This window comes from Anopheles arabiensis, chromosome 2 (genome assembly GCF_016920715.1).
Source record: "Anopheles arabiensis isolate DONGOLA chromosome 2, AaraD3, whole genome shotgun sequence".
NCBI lineage: Eukaryota > Metazoa > Arthropoda > Insecta > Diptera > Culicidae > Anopheles > Anopheles arabiensis.
This window is the reverse complement of record NC_053517.1, coordinates 48,045,198-48,060,114: the sequence shown is the minus strand read 5'-3', so window position 1 is coordinate 48,060,114 and position 14,917 is coordinate 48,045,198. Positions and strand designations below refer to the sequence as shown.

The 14,917-nt window shown below is 45.3% G+C and overlaps 1 protein-coding gene across 5 annotated transcripts in view; it reads right to left on the bottom strand.

Annotated features, from left to right (window-relative positions):
- The window catches only part of LOC120898614 (PH domain-containing protein DDB_G0275795), a 124,726-nt gene that overhangs the window by 22,467 nt on the left and 87,342 nt on the right, over window positions 1–14,917 (bottom strand). For all 5 annotated transcript variants that reach the window (XM_040304688.1, XM_040304692.1, XM_040304690.1 and 2 more), the window contains exons 3-6: window positions 7,016–7,252; window positions 5,293–5,531; window positions 2,745–2,791; window positions 1,758–1,879 (exon numbers count right to left, since the gene is read on the bottom strand). In XM_040304688.1, coding sequence (XP_040160622.1) covers window positions 1,758–1,879; window positions 2,745–2,791; window positions 5,293–5,531; window positions 7,016–7,252 — 645 coding nt within the window. The remainder of the gene's footprint in view (window positions 1–1,757; window positions 1,880–2,744; window positions 2,792–5,292; window positions 5,532–7,015; window positions 7,253–14,917) is intronic.

The window sequence follows — 14,917 nt, the reverse complement described above, 5'->3', positions numbered from 1 at the left end:
GGGTGGAAGGCTTTTGTCTTTGTCTTGGTTTTGTACCGGTGTATATGCTTTCTCTTGTACCTCGATAAGAACGTACAAAATACGACTCCATTTCACCCGCATCTCTGTAGTTCGTAAATTTATACACAAGAGCATATTTTTCGCTCGCTCGCGTAACGTACGAGGAGTTTTCTGAAATATTAATTATGATAAACACACAAAAAACGTCTGTTTTTTCTGTGTATCAAGTCATCAACCTTGAAGTACCACGCTGCACAAGCAATACGAACGAGCATACATTTTCGCTCTTAATTTGACCATGATCTTGAGCCTTCTCGCATGCTTGTAGCAACTTACCCTACGCTATTTGTTACCGTAACCCTTGACGGAATAAAGTTTAAGGTTACAACCGGGAAACTCCCACGAAATTTCCACGTTCAAATAATGCATCTCCTTTCGCTTTCATTGCGCACACATCCGCAAAGTCCCCCACCAACGTACACTCGAGACTGACATTTCCGCCCAGCTGAGCGATTCCTGCACGAATGTAAAGGGAACAAACACCCAAGCGTACACACACATTCACACACACATATCTGAAAAACACTCACACTCTAAAACGAGATAAACCATACTGCACCACCGGTGCACGCACAAACAAAGAGCAATTAAAACTGCAACAGTGCATCACCTATGCTTCAACCCCAACAAATGTCCGTGTGGTTGTGTATGCGTGTGTGAGTTAGGATGAAATAAGCATATAAAAACAAGGACACAACGGCCAAAGAAGAATGCTGTCCCTAATGTGACATGATACGTGCTGAAGTTGTTGCATTCCGTCTGGTCTGGTGTGGCAGTAACAAAGAGCCAACTAACGATGAGACGACGATGATCAGCGACCCGGGCAGAAGGTAAGGCCTGCACAAAACCAACACAACAACCACTCGAGCCGCAGCACACTTGAGGCGGCCACTTGGCTAAAAGTGCTTGCTCAGCGCAGGCACAGACACGGAGGCGACACCCTCAAGTGCCACGGCCAGCGGCAACGCTCATTGCCGGTGTCTCGGCGATGTCGATATGCCGGCGCAGTTTCTTCGACAACTGCCACGAGAGACGTGCACTCAGGTAAGCGCCCGAAACGCCCGAACCCAAATGCAGTGCGAAGAGTGCTGCTCCGCTACGCACCAGCTCCATCGTAGTGACTCTTGCCGCCGGATGCTGTGTGGGCTGTTCGGTTGCATTTATATATATCACACACCCCCCCTGGGACCCGGTGCAAGTACCGTGCGTCTCAAGGACGTCGTTGACAGGAATTCAGTCATTTTCCTGCCAGCCAGCCGTGGGATTCTCCCTCGTGATTGTAAGACAGGATTCAAGATGAATAGATAGCAATTATTACTAATGCATGTGGGTATGCGTGCAGCGTCCTGTTTACTTCCACGTTTGTGCACTTTTTCTCTGTCCCTCGAGTGTTACGCGTTTACGCAAACGTGCCCACTGCGTGCGTAAACGCAATTTCCAGTGCAGTGTTGACATCCGCAATGACTAACCTTCAACCCTCGGTGTTTGGCGAGGGTAGCCTTGCACAGAAAGATGATAACCGTGTGCCCACTGATGAGTAAGACAAATAAAAATCGATAACATCATCCGTATCCGATGATGGTGGAGCGCTGTTTTGCTTGCCCGGGTTTGCGTGTTGTGGGCCGTGTTCGAGGCAATTTAAAATGGGGAGTTTGTGTGTTCATTTTTTTGCATTTTTAGCTTCTGTCACTACTTACCCTTGACTGCGTTGCAGTGCCGCCGGTGGTGTTTTGATTCGATCTATCACGCCTATTTACAGTCTTTAGTCCTCTCAAGAGCCTCGCCAACGTTGTCCGCTTTTTGCTTGTTTCTCGACCATCTGGGTGATGTGAAAGAAAAGTAACACTTTTAGAACATAGAGAAATACGACAAGTATAGAACCATTCGGTTCAAAATAAATCATTTGCCTATATAACCTTTCCATCGTGGCACGGATCATAATTCAATTTTATTGATTTATTCACAGCCAGTCGGAATGGGAAAAGTGAAATCAGGAGCAGCGCGACGACGACACAAGTGTTTGCAGCCGTCACACAATTTCGCGACTTTGACCTCGCGATCCTCTCCGCCGTCCTTGACGCTCGTAATCCGATAATTACGAGCCACTCGCGACTGCCGACCCTCTGCCCAATAAACATTCAAAAATTATCCTCTCCATCGGTATCATCCGTTTCGCGTTTGCCATTTTGCACCAAGCATTGAATGCGATGCCACAGCCTCAGTGTGTGTGTGTGCTGCCGGTCAGCAATTGGCCTGCGGACGAAGCAGAGATAGTGCAACAACCATCGCTAAACGGGGCACTGGGGAGATGCCAGGAGGGCGTACTCCGGACGACGATTTTTGGATAATTTATCTCAATTATTCCGGCGTTTTGTTGTGTGCCGCGGAAGCGATGATTTATTTGGCGTTAAACTAGACAGACGAGTCTCCCCCCCTCGGTCAGTCGCGAGACACTTGCTCCAGCAACTCGTAATGGGGAATAAAGTGGCTAAAGTGAATGGACCCATCGGCAGACGCAATATGGTAATGGAAGGATGGCGGTGCAGAAGCGAACGCAGGTGCTTGAAAGGGAATATTTTGGAGGAACGGCAACGGCTGCCGCTTATTGAAAAGCCGATTCGCGGGGGCACACATCGTTGATTGACGGAAAGGCTACCTTATGCTTAAGCGCTCAACACACTTACCCGTCGGTGGAAATTCGTAGAAGTACGCTGAGCGTGGGCTGAGGCAGCTGAAAGTAAAGTGGGAAGAAGAGAGAAACACTGATCAGTACACTCGTTTGCATATACAATCACGTCGAAAATGTTCAGCATGGATCAGAAGGTGCGGAAGGGTTCCCTAGGGATTTGGTGGAGCACAGGATGATGAGGCATATTTTTATTTTGAAGTATTTTGGTGAAGTAATTATAGAACGCTGCGTAAGTGGCTGCTACTTTACGTCATGCGTGACAGGGATCAAGATGATTGTTGCGAATGGGCATGATGGAGCTGAACTTACTATCTACAAAAATCATGTTCACGGGTAGTAAAACAGATGTATTCAAATTTAATATTATAAACAATAAAGTCTGTTCATTAATAATAAAATATTAAGTACACTGTCATAAACTTCCATACATAACTGACAGCATACTGAACAAACTGATTGCAGTGTATAATAATTAGAGTGAAAGCATTAGTGTAATATGTGCTAGCGATAGTTGATAGTTAGTGCACCCGTACCGTAAGTTGAAAACCCATATCACTTATGTATCAAATCTTACACGTTACATATGCAGTGGTCAATCTTGTATCCTTATTACGACTAGTTAAACATATTTAAAAATAATGGTAGCAACATCAACTACTCTTGCAACGCTACGAAAAAGCGAACTCTTAAAAAGATTTGAAGTTTATTTTTACCTATATTATTTTGTATGTATCATTCAGCTATTGAATTCTTTAAATGTTATTTTTACGCAAATAAAGGCTTCGCATCTAAAAAATTTAGTACAAAAAAAAACCTTTCAAAACTCAATACATTTCAGTTGCAATGGTTCACTGCAAAGCATTACTGTTTTGCCCCATGGTCGAACCAAAGCTCATCAATTTTTCCAATCCCCACCGTGCTGTACACTTTTGCCTATTAGAACCGTCGCCACCTGCAACACAACACTTTGGCAACACGGTCATTCGATTGCATTCAATACACCTTTTGCCTGCGCATGCATAATTGAACTGCGCCAAAAGAACCTCGCTCATGATCCAAAAACGCCACTCGTTCACTAATGGTCGTACAAACACAGCAGCCGGCAAGGCAGGCACGGGGAATTTCCACCATTTCCATCTACACTTTTATCGCTGCTCCACTCTCTCTCTCTCCCCTGGTGCGAACTCCGCGCCTGGGTGACACCTTAAATAAACGATCACACTCATTCGTGCATTCTGTTTTCCGCCATTTGCTAATGAAAAGATGGCTTCGAATTTCCATTTCAGCATTTCCTTCCCGTTGCCAGCGCAGTGCGAAAATATTTTCCTCCTCCCCTCTCCTGCCCAGGGTAAGTATTTCGGAACACACAAAAAGCCCATTCAGCAGTGAGGCCACGATTGGCAAAGCCATGAAAATGCAATTGATTGCAAAGGAAAAAGGAAGTTTGGGGGAGGACAGTAGCACCAGCGGCACGGCCCCAAACACGCAACAAAAAAAGGCTGAATGAAACGGGAAAACCACGCCGGCACCTGGTTGGCATAGCGACAACGGGGACGCCTCCAATGGGTGCCACGGCATTTCGTTGTTTAATCGCCCACTCACACCAATGGCAGATATTGCGGCTGTTGAATATGGAACGGAAATAAAATACGACTCGAACCATCGAGTTCCGCAAACGGCAAACGGGGGCAGAGAAGGCTACTCCATTGCGTGCAGATCTCCTTTGGATCCGGACAGGCCCGGTGGGCACCTCTTTCCCGTGTATGCCGTATATCCACACGAACACGGAGCGCAATAAACAATCATAGCATTTGCGATAAAACATGCATCTATAATAATATGAAATATGAATAATTTATTACAATATAATCGATACGTTCACCCGCCTCCTACTCTCACGAGTTCAAGCGGGAATCAACCTGCTTCGGAGCGGGAAACCTTTTGTATTCGTTTGTGGCCCTTTTGGTTTCGCAGTTTGATGACAGCGCAACCGAAAAAGTGTGTTATTCTCCGCACCGGTTGATCCTTTGTAGTTTTTTCCACTATAAATCTGATGCCATCGTGGTCACGGTGCAACGATGAATAAATGTACGGTAAACACTTTCCTGACACTAGCCCACACGCTCGCTTGGAGCATTGCCTGGTCAGCAGATCAAACTGTTGCGAGTCAATTGATTGAAATGCTGCCAGGCGTAAACGATGCCTATTTAAATCAATATGCAGGCAATTATCGGCCGAGTATTATATATTAAGCGGTTTCGCGCCTCACCTAACATCGTCACAGGCGTGAGTTTTTATATTTGTTGCTGTGAGGATGAGTTTTCTCGCAAAGTGTATCGAATTATACTTTTAAAAACATTCTGGATCCTGTTTATTGAGTGTAATATAATTGTAGAATAATCAAACTAAATTAAAACACAACCATTCCAATAAAATCTAACATGACAATTAAAACTCATTCAAAAATAAACTTCTTCAATTAAAACCCCCACCTACCCGCTACCGTTTTAAGATGTTAAGGCATCTTCCTTCCTTCAACTCACCTTTGCTGTACAGCAGCACTGTTGGCAGGTACGTTGGCGGAGGTTTGTGATTGTTGTGGCTGCTGCTGCTGTTGTTGCTGCTGCTGTTGCTGTTGCTGCTGTTGCTGCTGCTGCTGTTGCTGCTGCCCTGGCTGGGCTTGCTGTGACTGGAGGGTTGTTCTAGCCACCCTGGGAGCGAACACACCGTACCCGAACCCATAAATTTCGTCCTCCTCCTTATCGGACAAACAGCTCGAGGGCTACAATAAAGGAGATGGAGAAGAAAACAAATGAATCGTAGGCTTACGACAACGAGCGTTCCCTCCCATAATCTCCTCGTCCCTGCTCCTCTCTCATGCTAGGACACAAAAAAGGCCAGAAACAAAATGCAGATATAAACAACCTCCTTCGAGCAACAATGCTCCGATGGGAGCAAGAGATAATCCTGCCAAAGGGAAGAGAGCGTTTGCAATTTAATTATAACAATTAAAGCTGTCGCTTTTGATTGTTTTTCGCGTTTGCTCTGCTGCTCGTTGCTGCAACGCAAGACGAACAACACGAGCAGCAAAGGAAAGGAAATGGCACACTCTCCCGCTGTCGTGTCTTCCCGCCAAACGGTAAAGGTAATCTTTTTAACGCGAACAACATCTTCTTTTTGCCGCTGTCGCTCCTGAAAGCCGGTGTAAATGGGAACCTTGGTCTGCGTGTGCGTGTATGCTTGTGTTCATCGATTTCAGTGGATCAAGCTTAGTGCGTTTCCATTTTTTTATGTAGAGGAGATGTTTTCGTTCTTTGGCAGTGAGACCCTGTCATTACGGTGGGCAAACCGTGGAACATACCGAGGCACAGCTGGCATCCAATGTGACCAACTGATGTGCGGTTGCGTATCTTTCGGCGTTTACGGCTCGCTTTCCTGCGCTGCCAAAATCCTTCCGGCGACAGTCCGGCCAAAAGCATCCGCCGGCGACCACCTGAAACTGAAGACGATTTTCAGGACCCCACACAGACCATCAAAGAGTCCTACAAAAAAAACTCTCCAAATGAAAGGGGACCGCTCGTTCTAACCACTTGCGAACACATTTTCCCCGCATTCAAGCGAATGTTCTGCTCGAAATGGATTTGAGATTAAGCTTTCTCAAGTACTGAGATGGAATGAGAGGAGCGGCCGGAGGGGGATAAAACGAAACAGAAAAACCAACAACTCATCAGTGAAATTCGATTTGGGTGGCGCGAGCACACACACACAAACACACACTCTGAGTGCAATTAGAATGCAATTTACGACAGGTTGCACATTTGCACGTCGTTGTGCTGACAGTTACGGGCAGGGGGCCACACCTGCGCGTCCCAGCCTGAAAGCCTAATTGGGGGCCCGATTTACTTCGTCTGCCACCCGGGAATGGATCGACATTTTGCCGAGATCATTTACCAAAAGCAGTTCGATGAAACGACAAGACAAAACAAGAGCAGTTGCGATGGGAATGTTTTAATCAGTTGTGGTTGGATCACTTCACGTACGCACTTAACTTAACGAAATACCGATACCGATTTCGTACCATTATTTACAACGACCGGCAACACGTACACGAAGCTTCTGCTAGTGAATTTTTAGCCTGAAGCTCTAAAAGGCGCTGTCAAATTAAGAAGCAGTGTGACGATTGATTGCTCTTCAGCGCAAACTATTTATTGCTTTCTTTTTCCCTGCGACGATACAGACCTTCTCCGAGCGGAGCAAATTACTTACCGAATACTTGCCGGGCACGTAAATTGGCTGGCTGTGGCTGTTCGGAAGCCCGCCGTGGCACGAATTGCCTCGATGTCCCCGTATCAAGCCACCACCTCCGGACGAACTGTGGGGACTTCGCTCCGACCAGGCGCGCTGCCGTGCCTCCTCCAGCGCCGACAGGACCTCGCCAAACGGGGCCAGCAGCATTTCGCAGTACACCGATGCCAGACCCTCCAGGTGGCCCCGTGCACCGTCCTGTCGAAAGAAGGGAAGCGAAAAGAAAAGCGAGAGAAACACATTGTAGTACGGAGACACACATTGCAGCACACACACAGTGATAATAAATCAGGAAAAATAAAATACGGAGGATGATGAAATAATAAGTACACACAACAGGGGGTGAAGGATGTAACTGGTACGCAAGCAACGAGGCCGGCGTAATGCGCGTGCAATTTTCGACTGCCTCTCTGTTCAACAGGACAAAAACACCGCCACAAACAAACAAAAAACCCTGCACACACACACACACAAAACCCAAACGCCACTCGAATGCGTTCTATTGTTTTACTTCTTCTTCATTTCTTCATCTTTTGCTTTTCGACGGTGCAATACGGACCGATGATGATGATGATGCAGATTGCAAATATAATGCGCATCATGAAATTTGAGCTGCATACATTGGGGTTTTTTTTCGTACATGCAAATGAGAAGTAGCTGAAATCCGGTTTCCCCTTTCCCTTCCCAAGGCTTGGTAGTACACGCCATCGACGTCCTCGTTTCAGGATTCGGGACACAATTTTGCTGCATTTCGTGTGGTAGAATTTTACGTACGAATTTCGACTGCAAACGGGGAAAAGCAAAAAAAAACGGATGCCTGCCAGTCGGGGTCTAGCCAATCAGCGTGTGTACGAGGCTGCCTCCTTTGTGCAGCACACGACAGTGCCCCGTTTGACAGTTGAATGCAATCAGTGCACATATAGTGGAGGAACCGATCGTGCGGAAGCGTCTTTTGCCTTGCCCGCCTTTCCTGCACTTGCCTCGCATTGTGCTTACCTTTGATGCGTTCTGAATGGTACTTGAAAGCCGTCGTAGGATGTAGAGCAACAAAGCGACATAATTAATTAAGTACCCAATTAAGCCCACCGCAGCTCGTCCTCGTCGCCGCCACCCGTCGGTGCTACTTCACCGTGTATGCGATGTATTATGCGATCTTCTGCACACTGTGTAGCTGGCACACCCGAAGGCGCGACAGGGACGACCTGAGAAACCCGGAAAGTGAAAGGATTTCGTTTTGTTCTGAGCTTCAGTAGAACCGACACGAATACACAAGGGGGTCGTCTCGGGTGACAACTCTGTCTACTTACCGGGCACTGCTACAAGAGTTCAGAGGTAAACAGGTCTAGGTCAGTGGAAGAAACACATGGCCATAGTAAACCCCAACTGGCCAAAGCAAATCATCGAATGTTGAGGAGTAAAAGGAGGTGATAAGAGGTAAGAAGGGGTAAACATTGGCCAGAGCTAATGAAGTGTAACGAACCGGAACCAAAATCCTGAAACGATCGTTAGGCAGAACCCATCGTGCAGCACAGACTGCGACGAGGCAAATATGTTTGCTGCTGCAGCTAATTTTTGGAGAGCTTGAAACTCGATATGGAGTTGGGGTTGACAAACGATGACAAACAAACTGAACCCGTAGGCAAAAATCAGTCAAACCGTCCCTCAAAGCAGCCAGTTTTTGCCAGCCATACTAGACACACCTTCCCGAATGGAACCGGTGCATGATGGTTTCTTTGCCGACTACTCCTCTCTACCGACGGGTTGCGTGTCAGAGCAGGTGGTGGAGAACAGTCTTCACTCAAGGCGTCGTTAAAGTCTCAATGTAAACAACGAACCATGGCTGTACAATGGCCAGCACGTCAGTGTTGGCCCAAATAACGTTTGACATTGGGTAAAACACGCGACTAAATGTTTCAATTACCATTTTCTTTCCGGCTTACGTCACTGCTGGGAGCGTTGGTTGCGTATCTTGATGGATTGATTGCGTGTATAAGGAAGAACACAGCGCTTTCTTTATTGCGCGCTGTAATGTAACGTGTGAAATTTTAGGCAATTTTAACTACAACATTCGTTTTAAGGTTTTCAAGAACAGTTGGAAGAATTCACGAATATGTACAATATATATGTCTGTATAACATAATAATAATAAAGTTCACGAAACAACATCCACCTGTCGACAACCAAACAAACGACTAGGCAAACAACTGCAACCAGCCATTGTTGCATAGTGCAATTAAAGTGATCACATCCTTTAAGCGCCGACATCACACATATACTCGTTTCTACTGCACCGTGTGTCGTTCCACTTCAGTGCTACTTTCATGTAGCCCGGCGAACCATAACACGTTGAGCCTAGCAAGGATGCACACCTCGCTGGCACGCGATTGTCTAGCGCTCGTGTGAAAAACACATGTGGAAGTACGTCGAGCAGGGTTGAAGGATCAAACAGGCATCCGATGAAATGTCAGTTGAAGAAATCCCTTTCGGTGCTACGCCACATTTCCACACCTTTTCACAAACACAAAATGGTGCTTTATGTTCGTGCCGAGCTAAATCTCTCTCGCTCTCGCGATGGAGCGGCATCGTCGGTGCGCGGTTATAAAATAGCTAACGGGCGCAACAACAGGAACAGCAAAAAATACACAAAAAAAACTTCCACACCCAGAGCTTAGTGCGGGGAGTGTAGTACGCTTCCGAGTCGCGAATGGCATTTGCACACACATGGCAAGAGGTGTTACCTATTTTTTTCTCTACTTCTAGCAAACACACGTCTAATATCATTAGCAAAAAAGCATAATAAATGCTGCGTGCCTACTACATACACCAAACACCCTCTACCTCATCCTCACCTCTGACTCATTTTCTAGCACTCATTTTCACGCAATGCGATTCAAACGCTTTAAGCGTAATAAAATTGTTTATGGACGTAACAAACACCACAGTAGGAACGTTATTTTGTAGGGCCCTCAAACACACACACGCGATAATGTGAGCACTGGTTTTATATACTGTTTTGTTTATTCACTGGCAATTGCATGTGAAACTAGTTGTGATAAGGATAATGCGTTTAGCACACGTTTCCTGCTGCTTGAGAGGTTGATTCGTTTATCCGTCCTTTTATGGGCACAATTGATGGGCAGCATTCCTATGAATTATTAAGACTTAAAAAGCACTAATAATAATGGCTCGCACTAACATTCGGAGCTATTCAACTAAAACATTTAACAAGAGAATCAAAATAATGTAACTAGATTTGATATGTTGAAAATATTGTTACAATTTGCATTGTGCTGCCGAAGTCCTTTAGAAAAACACTTGTAAAAGCAAGTTAAAATACTCTCTAAAATGAGCTATTAAAATTTCCTCCATGTACAAAATATGAACAAAGAATTAATACGTGAGAGCACGACAGCTACCAAAAGCTGATACATTTTCCGATCATGCACAGATTTTAAAGGTGTACAAGATTAGGGGGTTTAGAGTATGCAGGAACATAAGGTTCAATACACATATTTCCTTAAAGTAAACATCAAATGACAGTTCTTTGCCAATTCAGGTCATAACTTATTGTTAAACAAATTCCTTACAAAATTACCAGTCGCCATTGCTTACCAGCGAACCAGTAATCTAATCTCCCGAATATCCGAACCATCTTCTTATTTTTGAATCATCATTTTATCATCATTTTATTAAGCGTGTCATCGTTCCCATCCGTCAACAGCAGGTTCATGTCGGAATAGTTAATGCTAAGTTTTCGGTTTTCATTGATCGTTCGCAACACTAAGCGTCCTGATGTACCCGCCTTTGGCGATAAATTCATCTGTAATCCATTCCATTTCTCTGCTCGAAGTCTAAAAGCATCTCAAAATGGGCATAAATTGAAGACTAAATGGAATGGAAAAGTGAACTGCATCACAAACGCGTTCTAACATACACACATACTCATTCCATCCGCCGTCATCTGCCGTAAAGTCCACCAGCCACCAAAACGGCAAGTAAAATCAATATCACAACCACAAATGGTGCGTTTGCCACCTTCAGCGATGGTGTTGTTTGCACATTTGCCGAGTTTTCATCGTACTCCGGCTCGCCAAACCATTAGTCGAACGGAAAAAGTTTCACCATTTCTAAGCAAAGCTGCCCAGGCGTAAGGCCTACACATCTCGGTACCCGGGCGCACCACCAATTCGAGAGCTTTTATTAACTCAAAGTCGGCTGTACAAACATCCACTACTGGTCGTCCACTACGAAAGTTACCAGACACGCTGTGTCGTGCGAACCCCGCGTATCGCTTCCGAATACCCCTCTATCCCTTAGGATGCGATTGAGCCACCGATCCTCCAACCTCGCCCGCTCTCCCACACGATCCCGCGTTGAATAATTCAGCTTGCTAAAATGTCGATAGCAGTACGGGATAGGTTTGGATCCTCCCGTGAAGGTGGGCGCGCTTCTGTCGTAGTCTCCCCGCCAGTGCCATTTTATTTTTGCCCGTCGGCTTCATTTTCATTTTCGTTTTGATTCGGCCCCTAAAAAGTAAAACAAAATCAGAGAAACCTACACAGACATAGAACGACCGGAAAGGTTGCTTTTGGGCTTGAAACTTAAAAGGAGGATCCGGTGAAGTTGTCCTTGCCGGGGAGGGCATTGGATTGGACGCAGCCGTAACCGTTGCGAATCGGTGGCGACCGGGAGGCGCAGCGCGGGAAATGTCAAATCGAAAAACGTGCCCGGCATTTCGTGGTTTAGGCGCCGGGAAAAGGCATACCACCGGCGTCTAATGGTACAGCGCAGGGCGCAAGGGGGATGAGCGACGCGGACCGTCGAGCTAAGGGAAAATTGAGCGATATTTGCTTGAGGCCCGAGACGACACCGCCGAGCAGTGCATAGGATTCGAGGCAAATTGGAGGGGCGTGAGGGTGTGACACTAATTTGCATACGGTACGGATTTCAATTTCCCCAAACACTGGTTCAAATGGTGACGCGGTTTGTCGCGGCACGGGGGAAGCACGTTTCACGTTCGAGGAATTCTGTCGGAAGATATTTGCAGGCAAAGCCAGATGAAACGACGGTTCGATTTTCGTAGATTATTTTGTTTTAGTTTGTTATCTTTCGCTTTAAGTTAGTTTGATGTCCTTCTTTTTGTTTTTTGTTTTTCTATTTCAATATCCATTAGTCATGGTTCCATCGTCCGACTGAAACAACCCTTTTTCAAGAAAATGGTGAAGACTAACAACAGGCACTTTTAGCAACGTCTTTAATATAGTTACAACCAGTTTGCGGCTGAACAGGATGACATTTTATAAAATTGAAAACATGAGCTGTGTCTTGCTTGTTCAAACGATTGTTTTCCTTTACCTTTCTTTGAAGTGCATCAACCGGTACATATTTCAAAGGCAATATAATCAATTTTTATATTATAAGATTCATAAGCATTACTACACTATGGTGACAATCAATTGTCAAACAACTAAAGCTCTAACTTCTCTTTAAGTGATGCCTTAGCTGTACGAGTTACCTGTTTTGTAAACTTTCCTTTCCTTCCAGAAGTTACTTTTATACCAATATTTTGTAGAATCTCGAAGGCACGCAGTCATACGTTCACGCCTGGTTATTGCCAAAAAATATAATAGCAAAAGTAAACAGTAAAGTTCATTTGGCATGAAGTCAATGCCAAGTCAGCGAGGGGTTGAAACGAATCGATTTAATTGATTCAATATTTTATGCATGTGTTACTTCATTTTGACTATTTATAGCTTCTGGTCTGTCAAAGGACTTTCAAAACTAAATACTTTTTGTTTTCAGTGATATTTTTTTTCAGGTTTTCATAATTTGTGTTTTTAACTAAATTCAAGTTGTATGAAATTAACGCGAAAGACAAACATGATTTAATGCACGAATCTTGTTAATTGTCTGGGAAAATAATAAATGAGAAAAATCAAGCAAAATAATATGTTTGGTTTTTTTATTGTTTTAGGGAAAAAAATCTTATTCAAGTGTAATGCTCAACTATTTCAAGCGATTGGCTTTTACACAGGCTTATTGAAATATTTTTAAATTGACCAGTTTAGTGATTGCGATATTTGAGTTAACATTAAAAAATAATTTATAACATCAAATCAAATTGATTCACAGCTATTCAATACCATGTTCAACAATCCAAGCATGATCGTATTCCGGTTGGTAATAAATTACAAGAACTACCCTACAAGGTAAATCTGCATTTTTGTAATTAACACACACTTTTCAACCACGAATCTTCATCTCTTTCCGGAGCGAGACGAGATTGGAATCAACCGACAAGTCACCAGAAAATTGAACTACATCATCACTGCTGGAAAAACGAGGTTAATTACCACTGCTCAAAAATGATCCCGACAGTCACCAGTATCCTGCTATTAGAACCGTTTCTCGACAGAGCTTTCTCGGGTCATGTTACACGAAGGCAAACATGCTCTCTAATTCGAATGTTCTGTTCGGTTGTTGAAAGAGAATACAAAAATGTCTTCATTTGCCAAACCTCAATACGATCTTTTTTTCATGTGACTCAACCAATATACGAATGCACGAGAACGTTGGCCCATAATCCATTTGTCACTCAGGCTGTAACCGACCAGAGGTCGTGATGTAGATTGAACCCAACATGATAGCACACTTGTCCCGTTCTATCAGTAACCAGCGGTTTCGGCTAGACGTTAGCAATGTACGCGCGTACCATGTTAGCCACGAACATGTTGGCACATCATCAGTGCACGAATATTAAACGAATCAAAAAGCCATCGAAATCCGGTGACTGACGAGCGAAACCGTGTCACCGAACCGCAACTTATCCTCTTCCGCATTCGGTATTTGGTGTACATCCTACCGAGCGGAGCGACGCTTTCGTATCCTGCATCGCAAACTACCCGTGATTCTTATCTCGCTAGGTTTTGGTTCTTCCCAGTCTGGACGGATCGATCAGACGCTACTCGAAATGCTGGAATCCTTCAGCACGGTCAACCCAGTCCACGCCCAGTCGCACATCCATTTCCTGTCAATTTATTATGCATAACGTGCCGCTCGCTACAGATTGTTTCTCTATCTCTCTCTTTACCGTGATTCCTGATAGTGTTCAGAGTGGTTTGAGAATCCTTACGCGATATACCCAGCGCCTCTTTAGGCCGAGTTCATCGCGGACGAATGCTTCATTTTCCGTAACAACCGTCCAGAAGCAGAGCGTGCTGGTATGATTTTTACATGATTTTTTCAACACTCTTCACCTGCCTTCCTCTTGGCCCGCACCGTTTCGCCGGCACAAGCATTGAAGGACGATGAGGTAAAACCTCAACATACACACGCACTCCGAAGAACACTCATGAATTGATGATGAGCTTTGATTTTGCCCCAGAGTTTACAGTTTCCCATCCGAGCCGCGCGAGTCGGCATATCCGGATCCGGTTCGCCTTTTTCCACCGGCGCGTAACAACCAAAGTGCGCCACCAGTGCGTAACGCCGGCCCACCCTCGTCGCAATCGAACACCGAGCGCTCGTGCGTACGCGGAAACTTTCTCTTCCCCGGGCGCACAACCGGGGCACATTTGATGCGAATCGGTGCGAAATAATTTCCACCCAAAACCCAACCATACCAAATGGAAGCGACAGTCCAGTAGCGGAGGCCAGTTGCGAATAATTCAGAACGGTTGCACACTCCGCCGGGTGGTGATGGTGACGGTTCTGCAAATGAATCATAACCAAAGCCCGCGTGTGGTGCCCCGGGTTTGTTTGAAGGCACGCGGAGCAAACAGGCGAGATGTTGGTCTCGCACGGATTGGGACCGTTGTGTTTCTGTTGCCCGGTCCGCCACTAGCCAACATTCAGCCATCCACC